At 39.2% G+C, this 25,625-nt stretch overlaps 2 protein-coding genes across 3 annotated transcripts; both read left to right on the forward strand.

Annotated features, from left to right (window-relative positions):
- The first annotated feature begins 1,183 nt into the window (after nt 1-1,183).
- pih1d1 (PIH1 domain containing 1) lies at nt 1,184-10,214 on the forward strand. The gene is made up of 11 exons (XM_022748010.1): nt 1,184-1,227; nt 2,948-3,030; nt 4,023-4,080; nt 4,267-4,455; nt 6,459-6,520; nt 7,864-7,945; nt 8,025-8,121; nt 8,877-8,903; nt 9,091-9,169; nt 9,631-9,774; nt 10,127-10,214. Exons 2-11 carry the CDS (start codon nt 2,950-2,952, stop codon nt 10,160-10,162), a joined length of 855 nt encoding a protein of 284 aa, XP_022603731.1. The 5' UTR covers nt 1,184-1,227; nt 2,948-2,949; the 3' UTR covers nt 10,163-10,214.
- Nucleotides 10,215-17,714: 7,500 nt separating this feature from the next.
- LOC111223757 (troponin T, slow skeletal muscle-like) lies at nt 17,715-24,868 on the forward strand. 2 transcript variants are annotated; one of them, XM_022748019.1, is made up of 13 exons: nt 17,715-17,740; nt 17,871-17,884; nt 17,980-18,054; nt 18,365-18,382; nt 21,576-21,597; nt 21,730-21,790; nt 22,611-22,727; nt 22,945-23,022; nt 23,553-23,666; nt 23,760-23,869; nt 24,427-24,517; nt 24,666-24,706; nt 24,815-24,868. In XM_022748019.1, exons 1-13 carry the CDS (start codon nt 17,715-17,717, stop codon nt 24,858-24,860), a joined length of 813 nt encoding a protein of 270 aa, XP_022603740.1. In that variant the 3' UTR covers nt 24,861-24,868. The 2 variants fall into 2 exon arrangements, with proteins under 2 accessions (XP_022603740.1, XP_022603741.1); XM_022748020.1 differs by lacking the exon at nt 18,365-18,382 and adding an exon at nt 21,050-21,070 and having other exon boundaries at nt 17,989-18,054.
- Nucleotides 24,869-25,625: the final 757 nt, after the last annotated feature.

The following is a 25,625-nucleotide window of genomic DNA, read 5'->3' on the forward strand; positions in this document are numbered from 1 at the left end:
ATCCTGCAGTTGGATTCCTCCATGCATACCACACATGCTGGGCTGGGCTGGGCTGGCCCAGCACAAGCCTGGTCATGCGAGCCAGCTGGTGTGCCTTTGGTCTCACAGCGTTCCCAGAAAAATGATAAGAAAAATGTTTTTAAAAAAACAATAAGTGTCCTCACTGTTGCATTTCAACTACCTATATCCACCCTGTCTTACTACTTGCAATATTCAATTGCAGATGTAAATGTAGGTTTTCCTGTTACTCAGATATCAAATCATTGAAGTTGTGGGAAAATAGTGGTAATTTGGTACAAATTATGGGAGATTTAGATCACAGAACCTTCATGCAATTTCATATTCAATTGGCATACCAAAGCACAGTATAAAAAGATACCAAAAACGCAAGAAGGCTCTAGGTATGAACCTGCCATGATGCCAGGATGTTTGGGATGTTTGAGTGTTTTTTTTCCCCATAAGTATACATAAATTAGCCAAAACATCTGGTTCTAATGTTGTAAACCAGTAACAGGTTTAAATGTTGTGGCTGATTGGAATATGAGAAACTGAAATAATAAAAGTCTTGAAACTGGGTTTTAAGACAGTGGAAAGTCTCAAATAACTTAACTCAAATACTGTACTTCAGTACAGTTTTGTTCTTGTTCTTTACTTGCATGTTTTCACTTAATGCTACTTTATACTTTATTCAATTTCAGAGCTAAGTCTGTACTATTTACTTTATACTGTTACATTTACTATTCAGCTAAAATTCTCATTACTTACTTGCTTTCTGGGTCTCTGGAGTAATTGGACTATTGAAGTATGTATGGTGAATGTTGAATGAATGAATGAATGAATGAATGAATGAATGAATGAATGAATGTCAATATGTATTTTAGGGTGGGAATGTAGGACAAGACACCATGAAAACGAGGAGCTTAAAATCCTGTATAGTTATAGCTAGTTAAGAGAAGTTGTAGAGCAGACATTTAGAAGGTATGACTTCATTTGAGTGTTTGCATATTTCTTCAATGCTACAGATTGAATGGTAGTGAGGGGAAAAAAAAGTTCAGACCTTTAGGCCTATTTTCACAATGAAATTGGCCAGTTTGTGTTTAAAACTCGGTTAGTCAGTTTCGAGTTTTGGTCGCTTTTATTTTGAAGGATTCGAATCGGATGTTGTGTCGTTTGCTACGTACAACGTCGGCGTGACATCTCATAGCGGCTACCGGCACGAGAGGAAAGGTAAACAAATGTCTATTTACTTGCTTTTAGAAGACGTAGGAACTACACAGTGAACACACAGTACACACAACAGAGAGGGAAAATATTCCATGTAGAAGAAAACAAAGAGCGAAGCGAGTCGGCTGATAGATGTGGCCTGTAAGCTAAAGCTAAGCTAACGTCTCTAGCCGGGAAACGGCATGGGCAAAACCAAAACACCTTAGTGAGTAACCAAGACAACAACCTCCTACATTACTTTTACCAGTAGTTCTCGTCCGAATAGGAAACCAAGAGAGCAAACTGACTCCAAGCAGCCAGACCTCTATGCTAATGCTAATGCTTGTCAGCTTTCTCTGATAGAAACATAATAAAGCTCATAGTCATGCCCACCTGTGTAAATTGTTTAGTGAGAGGTAGGCTAACTTTATTTGTTTTTGTGCATGCGTGTTGGAGAAAAACTTCACCCTGGGTTTATTAAATGCTGATTAGAAATAACCTGATGGGCTGTAAGTTATCAATTATTGTCACGTTCACAGTCAGTGCTGGTGCTTAGTTAATGTTTTGATTGATTGACTGTATTGTCCACCTCAGTTGAAATTTGTCTTTGGCTTCTTCCAAAGTGAATTAAGCCAGTCCATGAAAACAGGTGCACAAAGAAAACCAATGCACATGTGTTCAGCCATATTAATAGTGTTGGATCAGAAAAAACTAAACTAAACAGAACAAAACAAACTAATCTTTCCATTTGTGCCTTTTCTCAGTACATCTGCACATGTAGTGTATGCAGGGATTACCTGTTGTAAGTGCCTCTCCTACCTGTGGTGTGTGATTTATATGCTGATGTAGAGTTGAAAACTCTGGCAAAGCTAGTAAGTTAGACCTTTAGTTGAATTTTTTGTCACAAGTACTGATCCCAAGGTCAAAAATGAACTTTAATGCTCAAACCTCTTCAGTATTTATAGGGCTGGATATGAATATCAATTTTCTGATTAATTGCAATTTCCCGATATCTGCATTTGTTTTGTATTGTATTGTTGTTGTTGTTGTTGTTTTTGTTTTTGTTTGTATGTATGTGTTTTTATAATTTGTTATTTGTGTCCATGAGACCCCTCGTAAATAAAGTGCTACATCTCAAGGGGCTATCCTTTCAATTAATTCAGCAAAAATAATTTGAATGATCTAATTTGCATTTGTGCCTTTTTTCAGTATATCTCTGCTAAATGTTATGTAAGTGGTCCAGTCAGGCCTGCATGATGTGTGAAATGTCTACTTAATGGAAATTGACTTATTATAACAGAAAGTTTATTTTAAGTTAAAAAGCACATATATGATAGCTGGATAAACTGTATTAGCCCCCTTGAGTCTTGACAGTCTTGTACTGTAATGTGAAAAGTTTGAGGCTATGTTGAAAATGTATTATAAGAAACAGACACTGGACTCAAAGATGGAAATGGAAATTGCTTGGCAGGTGCATGACCCAAAAGGTTTTCTAAAATTATATAGAAAAAGTAAACATTATCGATTATAATGTCAGTATATCTGAAGGTTGTTCACATTTGCCCTGTTAAATCATATCAAAGTTATACAAAGTACATACACACAGTAGACTTATCTACCATATCTATTTTGTTCTTGTTTTTCTTTCACACTACAGGAGGTTATTCTATCAAAAATAAATCAATAATTGTTACTTTTCTTATTTGAATGTTGGATCATTGACTGATTTTCATTTTGCCCAGAGCCATGACAACCGACTCCTCACTCCTCAACTCTGAACTGGAGTTACAGCAGCAAGAGGAGCTGTATCAACAGCTCCTGTTACAGGTAATTGCTTTAAAGTGAACTGGGTTAAAGTCCGTCTCGAGTGACCACTTGTGATTGGATCTCACTACCTGGTCTATATCTATAAGACACACGTTGATGCTAGGTATGAACAGGGCCCCTCTCCCTCTCTCACACAAACACATTGACAATGAACCCTCAGAATCGGACTGGCCATCAGGAGCACTGGGAAAAATCCTGCTGCATAGGTGGACTGGTGCACCATCAAAAAATCCAAGAGGCTTTTACTGGCCCTCACTGTGTGCCTGTCATTTGGGGTGCAAATGACAGCATGCTACATGCATGTGCTGGGACTGGGCAGGTGAAATAACTGATCTGTATACTGGATATTGTTCCATTATTTACAGTATTTGTGACAAAGTACTTGGCAATTATAATATTTGCAATGGAGCATCGAAGCTCGGAGCACCTCATATATTATATTTAATAATTAATTGTTAAGTCAGCTGCTACCACAAATAGAATGTAAGTCTGTGGGAAAAACTGGTTGACAGGTCTGTTTGGACTGCTTTTTGTTTTTCCAACTCTTGGCCTGAGAGTGAGCAGAATTATGTCTAGATAATTCCCTTTATATAAACGCTGCACATGATTCTTGTTTATACATTACAAAGCTGACATCAAACTTAGCCAAGCCAAACCTACTGTGTTAAGTATTTATCCTCAGCTGAACTGTAGTGGAACCATGATTTCCTGGGAATGTCCAAAGAGTAAAAAAAGAATATTGCAACTAAGCTCAATGTTTTAAAACCCTGTTAAACACATATGACTTTTTCTCTGTTTTTTCCTGCCAGCATTGTCAGATCTGTAGAACTATTGTGTGTATTTCTTCTTCCTTCCTTTTTCAATTTTTCAATACTACATGCTCTGTATGTCTGACACTCAATATTATTCTACAATAGTTTTTCTCCTGATGTAACTGAATGTGTGTAAAACTTTCCAATGGGTCTGAAATAAACTGCTGGTTATCTTTTTAGACTATGGGAAAGATGCAGACTGAAAATCCAGACTCTAAAGTAATTCGACCGCAACCTGGTAGGTATCTCCACAATACAAGGTACATCAAACCACACACACATACACTAATGCAGGAGAGCCTCATTTGGAAGACAGTGCCACAGTTTGTTCAGAGATATGATTTATCTCCCTTTTTTCTCTTTTTGCTTGTAAGTGTTTTTTATTTTTTATTTTACGTTTTCTTTTTCTTCTCTTCCCTCCCAGGCATGTGTGTGAAGACGGTCTCAGAGTCAGACAAGCAGAAGGTCTTTGTCAACATCTGCCAGTCGAACTCAGTCCCGCCTCCTCCAGAACTCTCAAGAGAGGAGCTTGTGGAGCTGCTTCAATCAGAAGATCCCAGTGGCTACAGAGTTCCCATGAGTCTCGGCGAGCCACACACAGAAGTAGATAACAGTATGCAACTAAAGCCAAACTATTTTATTATATATTAACAAAATATTTTTGTGGTGATTTAATTCATAGTTTGACTGTTATGCCTGTATGATTTAAAGGTTAGTCACTGTAAATGTGCATGCAGGCAAAAAAAAATCTAATGACTACAAAAAGAAAAATAGGGGAAGGAGTTTTTTTTTTTTTTTAACATTACAGCATATTTTGTTATGATAGGCTGGCACTTTCAGTAGCAGCAACTTTCACAGCGGTTTTGGTAATAACGGCAAAAAATAAACAACCACGTACTGGAACACATCTGGCAGTGTTTAATCTCATGCTTCTTCACCTCAGTTGGTGAAGCAAGGCACTGAACTCCTAGCATAGATGAAGACAGTTCTTTGGTTAGAGGGTCATGTGAGGACTAGGGCTGTCCCAAACGATTATTCTTTAAATGATTAATCTAGCAATTATTTTTTCGATTATTCGACTAATCTAACGATTATTTTTTTTATTAACCTAACAGTAATTTTATTGCAATTATTTTCCAGTTAGTCATTTAATATAACAATTTGCCCCGTCCAACACACACACACACACAAATGAAGATGCACTTTGCAGAGTCTGCAGACTACCGCACTGTTGGTGTCAAGATTAATGTATTCCCAAACTTTGGAGGACCGTGTGCGAGCCTTTTTGCCACGTGTTGCTCCACACGCTCCGTCATACTGCTGGTAGACGCCGCCATGTTGTTCAAATAGATTACAAAGACGCAAATCATTCACGTAGTCAATGACTTCAATTACATCACCGCGTTGTCCCAGCCCTTGCGCTACGCTTGTATCCGGGTAAACCAAAGACGATGGATATTAACGGTCCCATTACAAAGTTCCGGTTTTGTTCTATGAACATTTACCCTGTGTGGTTTTACACGACGCGTCGACACTAAAATTCCACGTCGAATAATTTTTATAATCGACAACGTCGTCTACGTCGGATAATTGTCCCAGCCCTAGTGAGGACAAAGCTCTTCGTAGTCCCACAGTGGTCTTTGGAACTGATACTCCCAGAGGGCCCTGCACCACTACTTCTGCTTAGGATTTGGTCTTGTGTGTGCAATGTTTATCAGTTTGATTTCCAATATATAAACTGAATAGTAAAAAAATTGAGTCACAATACACAGATGTCAATTTCCTGTCAGTCTCTACCAATTTGACACTGTCACTATATAACATTGTCAAACACAGTGAGACAAGCTTGAGGACTGGCAAACCTGTCTTGAGACGTGTTCATGAGGGCAGCTGTAATGCTGTGATTTAATGAGACCGACAACTATTAAAACATTACTTCTGGTTCCTGTCGAGAGAGAGAGAGAGAGAGAGAGAGAGAGAGAGAGAGAGAGAGAGAGAGAGAGAGAAGAGAGTATGAGTGATGAGAGAGAGAGAGAGGTATGAGCAAGAAGAGATCTAAAATGCTTTATTTTTTTATGTCTACATGTCTGTTTACTAATATCTTTTTTTTATATTTGCAAATTTCATCAGGATGTTGTGTCAAAGACATGTACACAGTAACAAGCAGACAGCAAGTTCAGGCCAGATGTGTTTTTGCTCCAAGGCTTACATGGACCTGAGGGGTTACTGAGAAAAATTAAAAGCTGGAAAATCATTCTGTGTCAAAAATTATGCTTCAACAACAGCTGCTCTGCAAGGACTGCAAGGCTGCGTTACACCTCTGGCAAAAGATTTTCATATCCAATGCTCTCCATGCTTAAAGTAACTTTTTGATATTTTGGGTTAATCTGTTTTGAAGTTACACTTGGTATTTAAACCAGCAAGAACTATGATAGTAACAGAAGGGAAGGATTTAAAAATGAATTTGTTGGACCTGGTACCTCATTTTCCCACTTCCACAGTTTTATAATTATTTTATAATTATTTTATAAATAGTTTATCAAATTCAACCGTTTCTACTTTTTATAAAATGTGTTTGGTAGATTGGATTCATTCATCTCTCTCTCTTTGTTTCAGGCTCTCAGGGTTGCACAGCTTACGATGTGGTCATCAACCAGGAGTTCTTCCAAAGGTGCCAGGTGAGTTTTCCGGTTGTCCGTCCGTCCGTCCATCCGTCCCATTCTTTTAAACGCGATACCACAGTAACGCCTTGAGGGACTTCCTCAAATGTGGCACAAACATTCACTTGGATTCAAGAATGAACTGATTAGAGTTTGGTGGTTAAAGGTCAAAGGTCACGGTGACCTCACAAAACAGTTTTGGTCTCTCCAATGTGGCATCTCATGTCTGCATCGGGGGGAATTTCTCCATATTTGGCACAAACATTCATTTGGCCTCAAAGATGATGTTGTTAGAGTTTGGTGGTCAAAGGTCACTGTGATCTCACAAAATACATTTTTGGCCATAACTCACAAATTCATGAGATAATTATGACACAGTTTAACATACATTTCTAATTGGACAAAATTAAGTGATAACATTTTATATCCAAACGGTCAAAGGTCAACTTCACTTTGACATCATAATGTTCTGCAAAAACACTTGTTGCCATTATTCGATGCTGTAACCCAGGAACAGAAGGAGAGATTGTGACCATATTTCCTGTAACTTGGCTGGTTGGTGGAGGCGTACAACCACGAGGCAGTGAGTCTAGTCTTTGTATAAATCTCAACACCATTATTATTACTACACTCAAGCACCTTGTTCATGCCACGTTGGTCGGAATACTTTAGAACATATAAATTTACTCACCCTGAGGAGCCCCAACATTGGTCATGATTGCAGGTGAAAGGGTTTTGTTCGTCTTTACAATTTGGAGTCTGTTAGTGAGAAAAGAGGCAAACCATTGGATCAAATAGGGATTCAGTTCCTGCTGGACCATTTTAGACACCAAGGTGTCTGCTTGTATTGTGTTGAAGCCTGACAAAAACTCCAGAAAGAGAGGATACTTGTCAGGCTTGTCTAAATGTTTAGAAATAATATGATTCAGAGTGGCGGCAGCGTCTTCAGTACCATGACTCTACTTATAATCAAACAGGTATAGATGGAGTTTGTCTTTGTTGCCACCTTTGTCAGTGTAAACTGCATGTGTCATATGAGAACGGAAAGTTTGACAGGTGTAACGACAGTAACTAAGGAGGGCGAAAGCAATTTTCAGATTTGTTTTCTTAGCAGTTACTGATATATACTAAATTGAAAAATTCAGAAATTAAAATAAATGAAAGCACTGTACTGTGTGTAGTATTTCTTTGAATCATCCATGTTGCTCTGATAATCTATAATTTTCTCCACTTGACCAACAGAGGGCAGGTTGGCACCTGTCATAGTGTGTTTAGCCTGCCTACGGCAGCAGTGCTGAATGAAAACAATCAAAGGCCCTCACATGTACCAGTATGTAACAATATAAACTTGTGTCTTGTAGAAGGATCCTTTGTTCCAGCAGTTTGTTATTCTGGTGTCTTTAGAGGGTTTGGAGAACAAATACAGCCTACAGCTAAGTAGAGGTGAGTGTGTGTGTGTGTGAGTGTAACATTTCTTCAAATTGATAGCAGCAGTTGATCTTCTTTTTTTGTGTTTCTGCAGACTGGAAGGTCCTGAAGAACAGGAAGTTCTTGGGTTCTGTTAGTGAGCAGAACATCCGGACCAAGAGCAGGCCGGTGATTCAAGAGCTGCAGCCCCAGTACGTTCACTGAAAATAGCTGACAGTTTAAGTCATCCTATTAAGCATTTATTAGCAGTGTATAAAAACTCAACTCAACAACTCAAACTCATGGAGGCTGGTGTATAAACAGATTATGAATTACATTATTGGAAAACGCTGTTGTAATAATTGTATTAGTATAAGTTGTCTTCATGGAAGAAGTTATAACACTGACAAACACTGTACATTAATAAACATTTATATCCATATAGCTGCTCACAACTACATAGTGTGTTATAAACCATTTATTAAATGTTTATATCGTGCTAAAAAATGCTTAAAAATGGATCTTAAAGTAAAGTGTCACCCTGACATCTCTGAGTATTCTCAGTTTTGTCAAAAACACACAAGAAACTTGTAATATAAAAACTATAGAAAGATTAGTGTCTCTCCCCTTTTGAAACTTTGTCCTGTTAAACATAAATCAGACTCCCACCAGCTTGCAGAGCACATTTAAAAAAAAAAAAGACAGATTTCATAGTAGGTTTTTCCAGCTTGTAAATTATATTGAAGTGATTACAACTGATAAAATCAGATGTTCCTGTAGCCTTCCTATCCACTTAATGATTTTGGTTGCTGTCCACTCCCACTTGTCTCACACTCAACAATGTGGAGATTATATTAGTGTGTGAATTTCATTAACTGTATTTATCAATTGCGAAAATTCTAATTTAAAGTCTCCAGTGAGTTTCATTTTGTGGGTTCATACTAAAATCTTCCACTCTCTCTTACAGGGAGAGCTCCGCTGCAACAGCCAGGAGGTGACTTGGCTCACTCATTTATATCTTTTCTCACTTCATCTCTGCCCATCTTTTTTCTCATTACTGATCTTTCTTTCTCCTTTTGTTATTCCACATCTTGTTCCTCTCTAATTTCTCCCTTATCTCCCCCTTGCCTCATCATTAATTTGTCCTTCCTTTCTCTCGGGTCATGGCTCACCTTCTCCAGACCAGAGTTTACTTTGTTTGTGGAGCCTCCTGCTGGTGACCCTGAGTACCTGATTGCAGAAATAAAGCTGCCCGGGGTGGTGAGACATGCGCTACATACACACTCTACACTAAATGAAACACTCTTGTCTCTTCTCTTTTCTTCTCTTCTACCCTGTTTCTTCCTCTCCCTCAAAAAACAAATCTAATCCATGTAACCTCAGGAAAATATCATTTGCATTCAGGATATAATCAAAAAGGGACTAATTAAAACCAACAATACATAATGAGACAATGAGACATGCAACCGAATTGTATAATTGTGGAATTTTAGGTTTCATAACTCCACAGTTGGGGAGATATTTAATGACTATAAAAATCAGAAGCCTTTTGTACTTCTGTGTGAAACCAAAGAGCAGATCTGTGTACAGATATAGTGAGAGAGGCTGCATGTCATACCATGTTATGATATGTTATCTCATGAAATCATATACAGTACAAGTGCAGACACCGGTTCAAAGCTCAGTAGAATCTCAGCTGGGTGTGTGTGTGTCCTGTGCAGCCGTCCTCTCGCTCTCTGGTTCTGGATGTCGGGGAGGACAGACTTGTGTTGACAGCCCGGCCCTCGCTCTTCCAACTGGACATCTTCCACCCCTTCCTCATCGATCAGGAGAACACCGTGTCACAGTACAACAAGAGCACTGAGGTACAAAACACACGTAACTGCACACAGCCTACAGCTAAAATACACAAAATATACCTTCACAATGGCATAAAACACTAGACAACCAAAGAGGGAAAGAAGCACAGTGACACTAAATCTACACCATGACAAAACAGACACACACATATATACACATGACACTAGCTTGTGTGCACCGAAGCACCAACACACTGTAAACACCATCAACAATGGGCGTGGGTATGATTGTGTGTAAACAGTGTACATACAGTAAGTAATGGAGTAACAACACATAACACTAATGTGCTAAACAAACACACATGCATCATGGCTCTTAACACACTGTACACTTTCTTTTCTGTGTTATTTTCCTCAGATCCTGACAGTCACTATGCCTGTGGTGTCGTCATGAAACTGGAGTTTTTTTGTTTTTTTTTTTGTTCATGAATGATGCTGTGTTAATAAAAGAGTTTAAAAAAATAAATAAAAAATCAAATCTCTCTCATGACTTAAATCCTCATTCATCAGACCTCTGAGCAGATTAAAACAGCAGCAGCTCCTAAAGTCGACAGAATGTTTCTCTTCATGCAGGAACAGATTTCAGGGTGGTGCAGATTCAGACTAAAAGAAATCATGTTACAAAACTGACCAGGCCGGTTTATGTTTTAGGCATTAGTTGAGTTGTCAGGTTGCATTAGAAGTGTCAGCAAAGGTTGGTGTATGACATGCGTCTGCTCACAGATTGTCCAATCACAGAAGTAGATCGCTCTGGTGCATCTTTGCTTCATAGACATGTAGGCTGTGTCTAATTCAGCGCCCGCATCCCTCGTTGGTCTACGCTGTCGTAGACCACGAAGGCCGAACCAAACTTTTTCGTCACTTGCTGTGCCCGCCCTGACCAATGTGTCCTGTCACCTAGCAATATTGACAACTCTTAACTTTTATTTATTTATTTTTCTTTACAAAAACTTGAGTTTTTACAGCCCCTGGTTTTAACGGTTGTACAGTTAGCTGTTGAACTGAGCTGAAACCCAATACTAACATTGTAGTGTAATCCTCAGTCTCTCTGTCAGCGTTGTCTGCTGCCATAATATTTTCATTACAGGTGTGCAATGAATCTTGGGATAGGTCAGGCCACAAAGGATCCACCCGTTTGCCCAGGAAAAGAAGGAGCCTTCAAAATGGGACAGCCTAGCTGCGCCGCTGTTCCTCAGAAAAATGCAGCCCCTGAATTGCGACACAGCTGTAGTTACAAAGTCACAACAAAAGTAATTTTTGACCTTGGGAACACTAGTTTGACAAATTAGGTCTCAAAGTCCACTTACTTGCATTTTCTGGCCTTCATCAGGTTCATTTGCTGATGACAACCATGAGATAGTAAGTGGACCTTGAGTTAAGTTTTTTTTTTTTTTGCCTAACAAATGTGCTCTTTGGAGTCAAAGGGTCAACCAAGAAAGATCAAGTCTTTCTTGTTAACACACTGCTGTACCTGTTAAATGTGGCCTCTAACACCAATGGGAATTTTAACAATGTCTTCAGTAAATACCTTTGACCATAGTTGTATAGTGTATAAGAGGGGGAACATTTAAATTGTGTCAGAAAGCCTCTGCAGAGCTGTTTCTGTGAACTGGAAAGCTCTCCTTTCATGGAAAAAACAAATGAGTGAAGCAGTCACTTCTCTATTTCTGGATCAGCTCTGTTCATCTCTCTGTCTGTCTCTCCCCTCCTCCTCTTCTCTCATCTCTCTCCCTACTGTTTCGTGAGCATCCACATCGGTTTGGCTTGCTTTGCTCGCACGTTTCTCCTTGGCTGCTGTGTCGTGAAGTGGGTGTGTCTACAATTGAATGGTGTAATTTTTTTTCCCCCACAGATGATGTAGACAATTGGCTGTTTTCCGATTTACAAAGACTGGTAATTCCAAAACATATGGTCGTGAAACGTCCCTAGTTGTATTACAAGTAAAAAGAAATGATACATTCTTTAAAAAAACAAAAAACAAAAACAAATCATCCAATCACAGAGTTCTGGATTTTTTTTCTTCTTATGGGTATTAACACTTCATATAAAACACAGGAAATATAAAATATCTGACCTTTTAAAGCAACAAAATCTGTCAATCGGCAACTCACTAATTGGCATGTTTTATTCCACTTGTTTAATCTATACAAAAAACGATGTAAAAACTAAAAAAACTAGTTTACTTTTGGTCAAAAAAAAATTTTTGATGACAAGATTGATACCACTTTCATGCCTTTACAATAAATATGAAGCCACAGCAAGCAGCCAGTTAGCTTAGTTTAGCTGTGAACTGTGATTACTCAAAGAAAAATAACCAGTCTTTTCACAGACTGCCTCTCCTCCCCCCTCCAGTTCCTCTCTGCCAGATCTGTCTCCCTCCATCCGTCACACCCTCCCTCTCCATTTTGTCATGCCCCTCTCCACCTGCCCTGTGGCACCCCCCATTTGTCCAGTGAGGTCATCCCTCTGTTCTCCCTAATCCTGCGAGGTGCTCATCTTTCTGCCTCTGCTTAATCCGCTTGTGGCCCCCAGCCTTGACACCACACACACACACACACACACACACACACACACACACAAATCTGCACATTTGTGCACATGAACTCACAGTTATTCTTGTATTGTACACTTGGACACTCAGTAATTCTCACAGCATGCATACACACATAGTGATTCAGATAGCGCGCACACACACACACACACACACACACTGCCCCTCCACCTCTGTATAAAACTCCCTCTGTTTCTGTACAATAGTCATTCTCTTTCCTGTCTCTGTCCCTCTGTCTGTCTCTTGTTGGTGATACCACACCTTCGTACAGGTACGTCTGTCTGTCTGTTCTTTAATATTTCCTTTCTAGCTTATGCTGTCATAGAAGGACTGTAGAATAAAATATAACCAACAACTCTGACATTGATGTATGATTTTTCCAGGCAGCCACTGTTTTCTCTTCTTCTATAGTCACAGTCACAGTGGACGCTTGGTGTGTTTACGGATGCTCCGTCATGAGAGTCACTGGCCAATCAGCAACCCTTTTGATACAAAAAACTTCAAAATTCAACCCAATGTTACTGTACTTTCCAATATTACACGTATATGTCAGCTGAGCTTGACTTTTCAATTGCATTAATAGTTAGTAGTTGTTCTCAGCAGTAGACTCAAATCTTGGGTGTCTGAGCATCCCTGAATGCACCACGAGGAAGTCTTTCTTTACAAAAGATTCAAGTCTTAGCAAGTTAATTTCATACTGTTGAGAAATGGATAAAAATCAATGGTTACCTTCAATATAATCATTCCAAAAATGTAATGGCTGTATTGGTACTTCAGTGTCATTTTAGTTTCTGAACACTGTAAAACAATCACTAAAATGTAAAAATCTTTAGCTGTATCAGACCAGTCTGTGTCTTAGGACGAGTAAACCAGAGTTAAAAGGGCTTTTCGCCCAAATTACAAAACAAATGTGGACAGTTCCTCTGAATAATATCACTTCCATTGCATCTGAGTGGCAGCAGAAATCTCACAGATGGATATCTCCAAAACCCCATGTAATTAAGTTAGCAATAGTGTGTCTGAATGAGTAGATATTACCAGAGGTAAGTGACAGAATATGTTTACTTATATTTTAATTTCATAAGTTTCTCAAAAAAAAAAATCACCTTTCTTAAATACTGAATAGATAGTATATGTTGGATACAATGGACGAACATAAAAGAGTTTGTAGACACATGGCTTGTGTGAACTGTCACCTCTTGCATCTACAGCATCCACTCTTCCATATGCCTGTGGTGTCTGTGTTAGTGTAGCCGGCACTCAGACTGACATGGACAATTTCAAACATTTGGAGGACCACATAGCATGTGAATTATGCAGGAGTAGATTATTTATATGTCCTGAAGTCCAGTATCAGGGTTTGGGTTTCATTCTGTTGCTGAGACAAAGGATGATGACTAACACTGTCCCCGCTTAGCCACTTGTGCCAAACTGCGTCCATATTCTTAGTCCCGTAGGCTCTCCTAAAAGCATTCAGGACATGGCCCAAATTATCCGAAGGTTTTGGTATTTTGATTTGGTATGGGTACCGCAGCACTGTTCGCTAGCTTGCAAATCTTTCTTCAGAGCTAACTGACATAGGTCTGACAGCTACAGTAATTAGGCTTTTATGAGTACAGTACATGTGTGTGTCTGCGTATGTAGCCTGCCACGCTTCACTTTGTTCCTCTGTGGCAACTGCCAGGCACATACACAGATGCTATCAGTCTGAGGTAAGACTAGCTAACTTTAGCACTCAGAGAAAAGTGGAGGGTATTAAACAGGTGTCTGCATAGACAAATGTCATCTATGCAGTTGGTAATATGTGTGTGTGTGTGTGGGGGGGTTGTTTGACTACATTTGTGGGGTCCTAAAACCAGGAGCTCACTATACTTGTGATATCCGACAGCTTTAAGGGTATCAAAATTCTGGACCCCACACATTTAAATGGCTGTTTGAAGGTTAAGACTTGGTTTTAGGGTTAGGGTTAGGCATTCAGTTGTGATGGTTAAGGTGAAGGTAAGGGGCTAGGGATTGTATTCAATGACAGGTCCCCATGAATATAGTAAACCAAGGATGTGTGACATCCAAGTACACAACTTAAACTCAGTTCAAACTAACAATTTAATTTACTAGAGCTAGATAACTGTACACAAAAGTGTAAAAGCTTGTTAGTTTTTAATAAATATCACACATAATAAAGAAATCCTACAACCTGGCTGATCATTTTGCGCAGTGGACTTTTCCTGCAGCTGGATTCTTTTTCAAAAGGATTTTACCGACCTGTTTCCTTCTCCTCTCCTGTCTAGAATCTATCAATAACCTACAATAGCCTGTCTTAAACACTAATGAGATGTTGTTTGCACTCTCATTCTCCTTTACTTCACAGACACACACATTGTCCTTGACTAAATTTAACCCCGCTAAGGCCTATGCCTGTTGCCTGCTGGAACTTGACTCTTCTCCTTAATCCCTTGGTTCCACCCCACCCCCCAATGAAATGTGCACCTCTCATTCATCCATCCGTCATTTCTCCCCACCCTCCCATTCCTTCATTCAAAGGTCTTACCTTTATGTACCTTTTAAGTAAAATAAGGCCTTCCCCCATCATTTAAGATTAAAGCGAAAGCCTTTGAGCAAGGCACTGAACTGCAGACGAGTCTTGTGACAAAGGTCCCATGAAATTTCAGATGCATTTTTCATGTTGCTACCTTGATCAGATCAGTGTTCTTCTGATGCAAGTTTGCATTCATCTTCTAATTTACTGCCCTCTTGTGGCTGCAGTAGGCTACAGTCTCTAGAAGCTACCAGCCGTAGCATCCATCACTTCTGTCTTTTTTCTGGGTGTGGCCATGTCCTGTTGACAAGGGCTGGGGCTTGTAAAGCAGAGAGGGGAGCAGCATTTTTTTGGACATTGCGCAGTGTGGATAATCTCTGACAGATGACTGGCTATAGCTAGCTACAGACGAGTGTGTTTGTCAAGCTGCTTTCGAGTTAGCTTACACTGTTCTCAGTTATGATATTGCAGGCAACAGCCTTTTCTTCCTATGCGTTGAGAGGTAGCAGTAGCAAGTAAACAAGCAAATTACAGTGATTTATCATCTCAAATCAGTATAAGTTATCTTACTACTTACTTACTAGTTATCATCTTATGATTAATGAATAGTTTGACATTTTGGGATATACACTTTTTGGATCAATACCACTGTCATGTCTGTACAGTAAACATGAAGCTAACAACTGCAGCCAGTTAGCTTAGTGCACAAACTGGCAATAATTAGCTTAGCTCTTTCCATACGTAACAAAGTTGCAATTACAGAGTTTTTGGGCCATTTGGGGGCGGCATAAACAAGCTGTGAACACAGCACTGACATTATCATAAGTTGATATGGCAAACTTGTTAGCCAACAGTTGCTATATACACATCCAGCAGTTACAGAGCAACACTGGCGCTTTTGTGTAGTATTTCTGGCCACTTGGCAGATCTAAGTCCATCTCTTTTAGCTCTGTTTTTGGTCCCTACCAATTCCTGAGAGAAATATTGGGCTCCTTAGCTGCTAAATGTTTATCAGCTAGTCTGTCTGTCTGCTGTTTGGTGGTGTAGCCGATAAGAAGTCCTCCTCTCTGTAGGTTCATCACAACAAGCAATCTGTTCCACACGTTCACATTGTCATTTGGTACATTGTTATTATAAAAATATAAATTATGGCTGCTGTGGTTAATACATTAACAGAAGGTTAAAAAAAAGCCAGACTATTTCTTGGCCGGGCTTAGTAACTTTCAGGAGCGCCTTCGGACAGAGCCATGTTTGCTGTTTCCCTATGTTTCCAGTGTTTGCTAAGCTAAGCTAACGTGCTATTGGCTGTAACCTCATATTTACCGTACAGACATGGGAGTGGTATCAATCTTGTCATCAAGAAAGCTATTCCATTAAGAGTCTTTTTCTGTTTTGCCCATGCTCATGTTTACCATGCCCATGATAGTGAAAAGAAATTAAGGATGTGTTATACTGTAGGTAAACAATTTTGAAATGGAAGCTAAAAACTGTCATAGCTGGAGTTGATTGCTTTATAGACTGTAGTCTGTCTGTACGGTCTAAACACAGAGAGAGGAAAGGTCAATAACATTTCATGGAAGATTGGAGGCGTACTGATTTCCCATTGAAAGGACGTGGTATGCCAAGCTGCAAGGTCTGGCACGGCAGTGGGCACGACAACAGACAGGAAAAAGAGGGCAGAGCTTTTGACGACAGTTACCGCCTCTATAAATTCAACCACACAGTCACAGGGCCATTATAAATTCTTCCTGATGATAGAAAGATAGACAGGGGAGAGGATGGGAGGGTACGACGGGGTGTTGAGGGATAACAGAAAGAAGGTGGGGCGACTGATGAGTTTTCTACTGATTTACAATCCGATTTTGACAGAAACTGCTCTTTACAAGCAACTTTTTTTCACTGAGGTTTTGAATAATGGCAAGGACCTTGGACTCGTTTCAAAGCACCCCAGTCAAGCTTAGTTCATCAGTCACTTATCAGTTGCTCAGTTAACTTGCCAAACTGTGAAACCAGTTGTAAAGATAGACGTGTTAAGTTTCAAAACACTTGAGTACACCTTGTAAAATCTTAATAGCCACAGTTACAGACTTTCAGCACTAACCTTGTTCACCTGTGCAGTGTTTCAAAGTAAATCATGTCATGTAGTTTGTTGAAAAGACCAGCGCAGAAGGAGAAACTGTGAGAGAGGACAAAGGTGGAAGGTGGCAGGGGTGAAAACTAGAAAGTGAGAGAAACCCTATCTGCCCAGGTCTATCTGTGTTTAACCCTTGTCACATTCTCACCTGTTGACGCTCCATCAATCTGCTCGCGCCCCCTGCCAGGAAGTTGTCATCGCACACCCACTGTGTATATGTGTGTGGTTTTATGTCAGGACAATGGCAGCTCAGAGAGACAATTTATAGCGAAAACCATCTCACCGTGCATTATCTCCGTCTGTGCTTGTGCGTGTGTTTTTTCTATCTCCAACGTGATTAATCACAAGAGAATAGACACCTGTGATTTAGTGATGACAACTCACTCATGTAGTACTTATGCAGAGCCGGCCCTTCAAGTCTGCATTTAGGTTGCTCAGTATTTTAAAATAAATAGGTTATAATATCTTTATGATAATTTATAATGTAACCAAACATTCCTTTTATGTTGTAGTCAGTAAAACTAGGACTTCAAGACAACTTCCTTGGGCAAGCAACCATTAAAAAGGACAGCATGTATTTTTGTGCGGTAATTCTTTATGTAGATGGTTGATATTCTTATTTAGTAATGAATCTTTTCAACAGTTCTTCAAAATATTATCACTCTTTGGCATTTTTTATTCAATCAAGCAAGTCAATTGAAAATGTGTTTCTCTTTTTTGCAGCCATGTCAGATGTAGAAGAGGAATACGAGTGAGTAGAGCAGCATCCATCACTGTTTATCATTTGAAGTCACATGTTCATTCCAGTGTAAATGCATCAACTGTGCTGTTAACTGATAAACAATGTTTCTATATTTCCTGTCCTTTCCTTGTCTCTCCAGGGAGCAGGCAGAGGGTAAGTTCAGTCGTATCCATATTTGTCACACAACATTGTCACAGTGAATGAAGATTTATATTTATATTCATTTCTCTGGGTCTCCTTCATCCCAGAGGCTGAAGAGGAGCAGGAGGCCGATCCCGAGGAGGAGGAGGAGGAAACTGAGCAGGTGGAGGAGGATGGAGAAGGTAAGGTCTGGAAGACTTCAAGAAGGCAAAGCTCACATACAAGTCTGTATCGCAAGACTGTTGTATCACAAGTCTGGGGATAAAACTTGTCCTATCATGTGTTGAAAAGACGGTGCAAAAATGTAAATGCTAAAAAATGTTAAAAATGGTCTTTCCCTGTTGAAGAAGCTCTCATTGAGCCCAGCAGTCATCTCCTCTCTCCTTCTTCATAACTGTGTGAGTTATGGGTGACGCTGTACTAACTCTGACCTATCAACTCCTCCTCTATCCTGCTTTTCCATTGGCTGACACTGCTGGTCCGGGTTATCAGAGCAGCAAGAGTACCAAGGTAAGGTCATCATGAGTCACATTTTTAGATGCCATTTATCGCTAGTCTTAAAACAAATGCAGGTGGAACCTGTATCAAGATATGTCATTAGAAGAAGAAACATTTTATTTGCTCTAAATTTAAAATCACATGTGGCCTCTTATTAAAAAATCTAGATATATCTTTTACCTGCATTGTATTTTAATACTAAATGTAAGTAGTGAACACCTTCATTAGCCATACAGTGCTTTTCCATATGTAAGGACAAAAGTCACATGTCACATCTAAACATATTGCCATTGCCATTTTGATCATGCCTTTGTCAGCATTGTGAACATTTTACTGCTTCTCTCATTGCCTGTTGTTGCAGCCAGTGTTGTAAAAGTGTAAGAAATCAAGCATGATATGTTTATGATCTTGTCCACTTAAGTCAATATGTTGGATTCTAAAATTAAATATATTCATTAAGGATGAATTATCATAATCTAAAAATGGTCATTTAATGCTGCAGTAATCAATATTTTTATAAAAAACAATGTATCAGATGGCTCTTAAAGGTGGAAGATGTCACTCATAATCATGACCCCACAGAAAATGTTCAAATATTTCCATGAGCTCTACGGAAAGTGTAAGCATTTTAAGCTGTTTTAATTTAGTTTGTCTAACCTCATCAACCATCAGGCAAATATTTTCAATCAAGTTAGTGATCAGCTGGTTAAACGATGTGGAGCATTTAGCAGGTAAATAGTCAGAAACTTCCCTCAGGAGCTGGTGGAGACCAAAACAGAGTTAAAGGAGGGTGAATATTGGACTAACATCCTCCATGTGGATAAAAACGTGACTCAAAATGAATGCTAATGTTACTCTAGTGTTTGCTAACAACTGTATAAGAGGATAATGCTTGTTTACAATGTGCTTTCAGCTTGTTCTGCTGCCACCAAGTGGCCCAAAAAAATCAACCAATGGAGCCACAAAGGCACTAGTCTGTTTTCGTACTAATCATTGTCAAACAAAAATGCAAGTTATCTAGCCATGTGTTTTAATTTGTTCAAAATGGATTTTCTTTAGATTTAAACTATTAACCAGTGATACAATGCTTTGCTCCCAGCCTGGAGGTACATGTAATCCACACACAATTTGTAGGTTTGTTTGGGATAGCTTCGGTATGCAGCTCAGTTATCCAAGACTCATGTCTAACTTTTAAAGACAGTTAAACAAATGTAGACTGACCAGTCCAAGATCATAAACATATCGTACTGGTATGCAACCTCCGCTTTGGAACATGGTTTGCCTTAAATAGTTGTACATGGTGTTATTCATTTCTACAACTGCAATCATTGTATGTATTCTGACATTAATTATTGTACACATGCACATACCTGCCATGAGTTTTACTTCTACAAGATGTTCTCTGAGGATTTAAATCTTGGTTGGCTGGGCCCAGAGGTGCACTATCAGTAGAGGCAAACCAGCCAACTGCCTTGGGCCCCCAAAGGGGAAAAGTGCCACTGAAGGGCTCTCAAATTGGCACATTTTACAGTGACAATTATAAACCTCCTTTGACCTCCCGTAAAGACACTGTACAGTACACCGATGTTACCCTGTACCCCCCTAAACTTAACCAGTAAGATTAATTCGACCTCAGAGAAATGTTTGTGTGAATAAAACTCAAACTACATGTACAAAATTATCCATATGTGCATTATGTAATAATAAATGTCTACAAAATGTTCCATAAAACTACATTTCCCTACAGCCACATTGGGTGGTACATATTAGTGTCACTGAATAGTGTGGCTGACATCGCATGATGGGAAATGATAGTTTTAAAGCAACAGTTCAACATTTTTGAAAATGCACTTATTTGCTTTCCTGCCAAGTCTGTATAAATATGAAACTACAGCCAGCAGCCGATTAGCTTAGCTTAGCATAAGGAGTCCAAAAATGAGGAAACAGCTAGCTAGCTGCCCCCACCTCTAAAACTGTGTTATTTAATGAGTTTTAGAAGTGCTCATGGGAGGATTCTGTTACCTAGTTACCATGGTAGCCCATTTCCAGACTTTGTGCTAAGCTAAGCTAACTAAGCCTACTGCTCGGTGATGTATTATCATGCAGACAAAAGAGTGGTATCGATCTTCTCATTGGCAAGAAAGTATTTTCCAAAATGCTGAACTTTTTCTTTAAGCTTGCTGCCTGTGCAAAATGAAATGTTAATGTGGGCCTTCTGTCAATCATTCCACACCTCATCTCTCCCTCTGTCCACATGCTTTTTTCTCTATTGTTAATTTTTCACTTTGTTTTCCCATTCCTTCCATTTTTGCTTCATGGTCTCCTGGTGTTTTTATTTCCTTCTTCTCTCCTTTGGTTCTTTACAACTTAATTTCTTCGTTCTGTATCTATCTGTATCTATTTCAATCTGCTTTCAACTTTCCTTCCTTCCTTCCTTCCTTCCTTCCTTCCTTCCTTCCTTCACTCCTTCCTTCCTCCGTTCCTTCACTCCTTCCTTCCTACCGTTCTCCCATTCCTTATCCCTTCCTTTCTTCCTTGCTCCCTCTCCTTCACCTCACATTTTCTATTTTCCTCGCTTTCCTCATTTGCACTTTTCACCCATCATTAATGGCCTTGATGCTCCATGTGTTATTTTGTCCCATCATCTTCCATCCTATCTTTATGTGGCTGGTACATCAGATCAAGATGCTCAGGAGGAAGGTGAGAAACTGTTGTTAGTGTGGTTCCCTGAAGAGTAAAACCCATCATTTTTTCCTCAAGCTCAGCACCATGTTGGTTGACTGAAATATTTCTTCCCCAAATTAATTATCTAACATATTAAATTTACACGTGTTCAGGTCTCTGGACTGGTTTAACTCACATGTAGGATATAAAATATTGAAAGCTGTGTTTTAGAGTATGAGTAATTGGTCTCCTAAATAATTAAACAGCCATACCTTCCAGACCATAATCAGAAAATGTTTTAGAAATCTTATAAACATGATGTCTTTGCACTATGTTTTTTCTTAACTAATTATTGCTTTATTTCATGTTGCCTTTTCTTTTCTCAGTCCCACGCTTGCTGTGTTGTCAGTCACATTAATAGCTTTATTACCTGACTGCTTTCAGATTCCCTATTTGCCCTTTCATATGTTTGAAGGAAAACATTTTTCATTCATGTCGTATGATCTTTTTTTTTTTTACTAATCTTTCTCTCTTTCAACAGAGGAGGAGCGGCCCAAACCCAAGTATGTTCAGTCACACCATTTTATTTGTGCTTGGTTGCAGTAGTTCTTGTTTTTTCAGTCCAAAATGTTACATTCCTCTAACCTTATTTTGATATTTGATCTTTTTGTTTTGTGCTTCCTTCTTTTCTCCAGGCCTATGGTGCCTCAACTTGCCCCTCCAAAGATTCCTGAGGGAGAGAGGGTGGATTTTGATGTAAGTTATGAAAAAGGGGATTAAGCCAGATTAGTCTTTCATTTATTCTTTCTTTCTTTCTTTTTTTTTTTAACTTTGAAGCAGCATCACTCATCATCAGGGAACAACAGCTGTCAGTGTTGTAGCGTAAGAAGTCACCTCAGTTTACCTGAACAAAATGTCACCTCTGGAGATAAACTTCCAGTGGCTGTGATGATGAAGTGATCAGTTTCAGACTGGGTTCAAATCCAGCCTACTGAAACTGGCCTGACGAGGCCAGTGATCTGCCATGGATTCGGATCTTACTGTGTTGCTGTCCTGAGTGAGTGCCGCCTTTGACACTGTGGAGCGGGACACTGTCTTAGATCATTTTGAGAACCTTATTGGTCTCAGGAGGATCAGCGTTTGCCTGGTTCCACTCATTTTTGAGTGGCAGAACAAAAATTGTTAATACATTCCAGTAAATTTAATACATTGGGTCAAATATGGTGTTCCACAGGGATCAATATTTGGACCACTTTTGTTCTGTATGCACATTCTGTCACTTTGTCACTTTCTATGCTGACGACACACAAATCTATCTCCTTGTAACAACAAATGACCCCTAATAACTTGTAAAGCTAAAAAACTTCAGAACAGCAGAGGTTCTTTTGTTCATTTCAGATACAGAAATACTTTTATACACTTTCAAAATAAATCAGAGGAAGTTAGAGCAAACAGAATGGCTGTGAATGGATTTCAAAAAGTCACAGGCCTGGATACACACAGAACCCAACATATGTATCAGTGATAAAATGATCAGCTTAAATTCAACCAAATTTTTATTTACAATGTCCAACAGGACATCCACAGAAAGCGTATGGAGAAGGACTTACTGGAGCTGCATACTCTGATTGATGTCCACTTTGAGCAGAGGAAGAAGGATGAGGAAGAACTCATCGGCCTCAAGGACCGAATTGTAAGCTCACTCTGATACTAATACTTCCTAACAAGATGTTATTAAACAGCACAGAAACATGAATGTGATGTCATGCACCTGATCAACGGAAACTGAAATTGGCCAGCACATTTAGTACATTTATGTAAGTAAGCTACATAAGTGTTATACTTAAGTAAGTGTACTTTCTTATTACATTGCATTATAATGATGGCTTCTTTGGTTTGCTTTCCATCAGGAGCGCCGTCGGTCAGAGAGAGCAGAGATCCAAAGGGTCAGAGCAGAGAAGGAGAAGGACAGACAGAACAGGATTGCGGTAAAACACACATGCACACACATGCACACATGCACATACACACTTATATTACTTTACACTTATATTATACTTTAACTAGGCTATAAACAAACTTAACATTATTACATTATTTAAAGCATATGTGTTTTTAAGTTGAGCTTAGTGTGTTACAAAATTTGCCACATAATAAAATTTTCATATTTGATGACTAAACTGTAATATAATTGTATTTCTTCATTTTATGAAACTATGTAGAACCACTATTTCTATTCATTTATATATTTAGCCATAAAGTGTATAAAAAGCTACTCAAACCCTTGGAAGTATACAACACAGAACGGCTGAACAATTAGTCGAAATACTATCAAAATTGCAATGTGGCCAAGTGCAATATCCAAATTGTAGGGGCTGCAATTTTTTGATGAAGATAAAATGTGTCACGACATATTGTGGTGCTACAGAGATGCCCCGGTCTACAAATCATTTTCTCCAGACATAATGGAACATGGTTTTCCAGCTCCTTTATCACTCCGTCCTTCTTCATCTGACAGGAGGAGCGTCACAGAAAAGAGGAAGAGGAGGCCAAAAGGAAGGCTGATGATGAGGCCAAGAAGAAGAAAGTGCTGTCAGGCATGGGAGCAAACTTTGGAGGTTTCTTGGCCAAGGTCAGACAACGCCTGTTATTCTCAGTTGTGATGATGATGTTTAGGAGATGATGACACAGAGGATGACTGTGGACTGTGTATGTTCTGCTCCAGGCTGAGTCGAGGAAGGGCAAGCGTCTGACAGGCAGAGAGATCAAGAAGAAGACTCTGGCTGACAGACGGCAGCCACTAGCCACCGAAAATATGAGGGAGGATGCGCTCAAGTGAGTCTCCTCCAATTGCTACACCATTACAGCAGCTTTAAACTGGTTATTGATAACCTGAAAGGTGATTGAACTAATGAATTTCTAGATTTATAGTGTATTGTATTGAATTACAATATATAGACTCAAGATAGGCTTTACCTTTGACCCCCTACTTCAAATATCAATTGTCCAATCATAGCATAGCAACCGTAACTAAGCGTGTCAGGCCTGTCCAAGTGACAGCAGCTGAAAAATGAAGCCAACATGGTGCCAAAAACTGCAGTTTTTTGTTCTGGTACAAAAAATGGTCCTGGGCAAAAAAAAAAACAAATCAATGAAGCTAACAGTAGTTTAATTAGCTAGTTGGCTGCCACTGATAAAGTCTTCCAGCAACCGTTGTCATTACAGCCGCCAAAATCAATAGTGACCAGCTACAAATGAGAGGCCTGTTTTCCACAATTAGACACTCTGTTTCCACAATTAGATTGTTTATGGTTATTATCACATTAATTTCAAAACAGGTAAAAAAAAAAAAGCTCTACATCCTTTCCAAATTTCATCTTTGTGTTTCCAAGGCAACGGGCCCAGGAGATGTGGAACTGGATCTACCAGTTGGAGTCTGAGAAGTTTGATTTCATGGAGCACATGAAACACCAGAAATATGAGGTACTACTGTGACTGCTCACAGAAATGTTTAGGAAAATAACAGGAGTGAAATGATCAAGCACATTCACTGTTCTTGCTGATACTTACTGAACTCTTTCATAATTATTTTATTTTTTACTTCTAAATTCTTTTTGTTTTCCCCCTGCAGATCATTGTGCTGCTTAACAGAATCCAACATGCTCAGAAATTGTGAGTAGTTGCTTTAATACAAATTATGACAAACTGCATATCTCTTGTTTATGTGTTTCTACATCCTTCTTTATTTCCCCTCTCTTTCCTCCTCACTTCCTCCCACAGTAAAAAGGTCCACGGCAAAGGGAAGGTGGGTGGTCGCTGGAAGTAAAGGTGGAAAAATACGAAAAAAGAGAAATCAAATACACACTGATAAGAAAAAAGGATAAGCTGTGTAGGAATGGAGGAATGACAACTGGTCTCTCCGTGGTCTTCTAGTGCCAGAGCCACTCGTTAGGCCTTCCCTGTATGTATGAAAGATATTGAATGTTTCTTGATAAGATGTATTGATAATAAAATTACATGCACTCAGCTTGGTGTTGGTTTTGTCACTGTAGCATTTTTATATAGACATTGACAGAGATGGCTGGCTGCTAGCTATGGCAGCTTCAGAAAAGAAGCTAAAACCATCAAAATAGAGTTATCCAAACACATTTTTCTTTTTTTTGTTGTTGTGTCTGAGCAGAAAAAAGGTCAGCTGGCTCAATCATTGGTTAGGACTTAATGAAAACAAACATACCCATAGCAACACAGCCGGCACTTCAAAAAATTGTGAAGAAGAAGAAGTTGTCCAACTGTCTGCAATGGACTTTAATAATATAAATCGAGGGATAGATAGATAGACAACTGGACTTAACAACTGTTTCAAAAGTAAAGAGTTGTCCTTTTATCAGTCGTCCTTCACCATAGTTTATTATAGTACAACAGTTACCATGGTCAAAATTCATCGAACTGGAAATGTCCCCGGTTATCTTTTCAGAAATCTGGTCACCTTAAGTCAAAAGGCTCTGAGGACACAGTATGTACCATTTCTGAAGTGCAGCATCCTTCATATAATATTGAGGTTGTTTCCTACCAGTAGAGAGAAGTCTTCCCT

This window comes from Seriola dumerili, unplaced genomic scaffold (assembly GCF_002260705.1).
Source record: "Seriola dumerili isolate Sdu_G_001 unplaced genomic scaffold, Sdu_1.0 BDQW01000113.1, whole genome shotgun sequence".
NCBI lineage: Eukaryota > Metazoa > Chordata > Actinopteri > Carangiformes > Carangidae > Seriola > Seriola dumerili.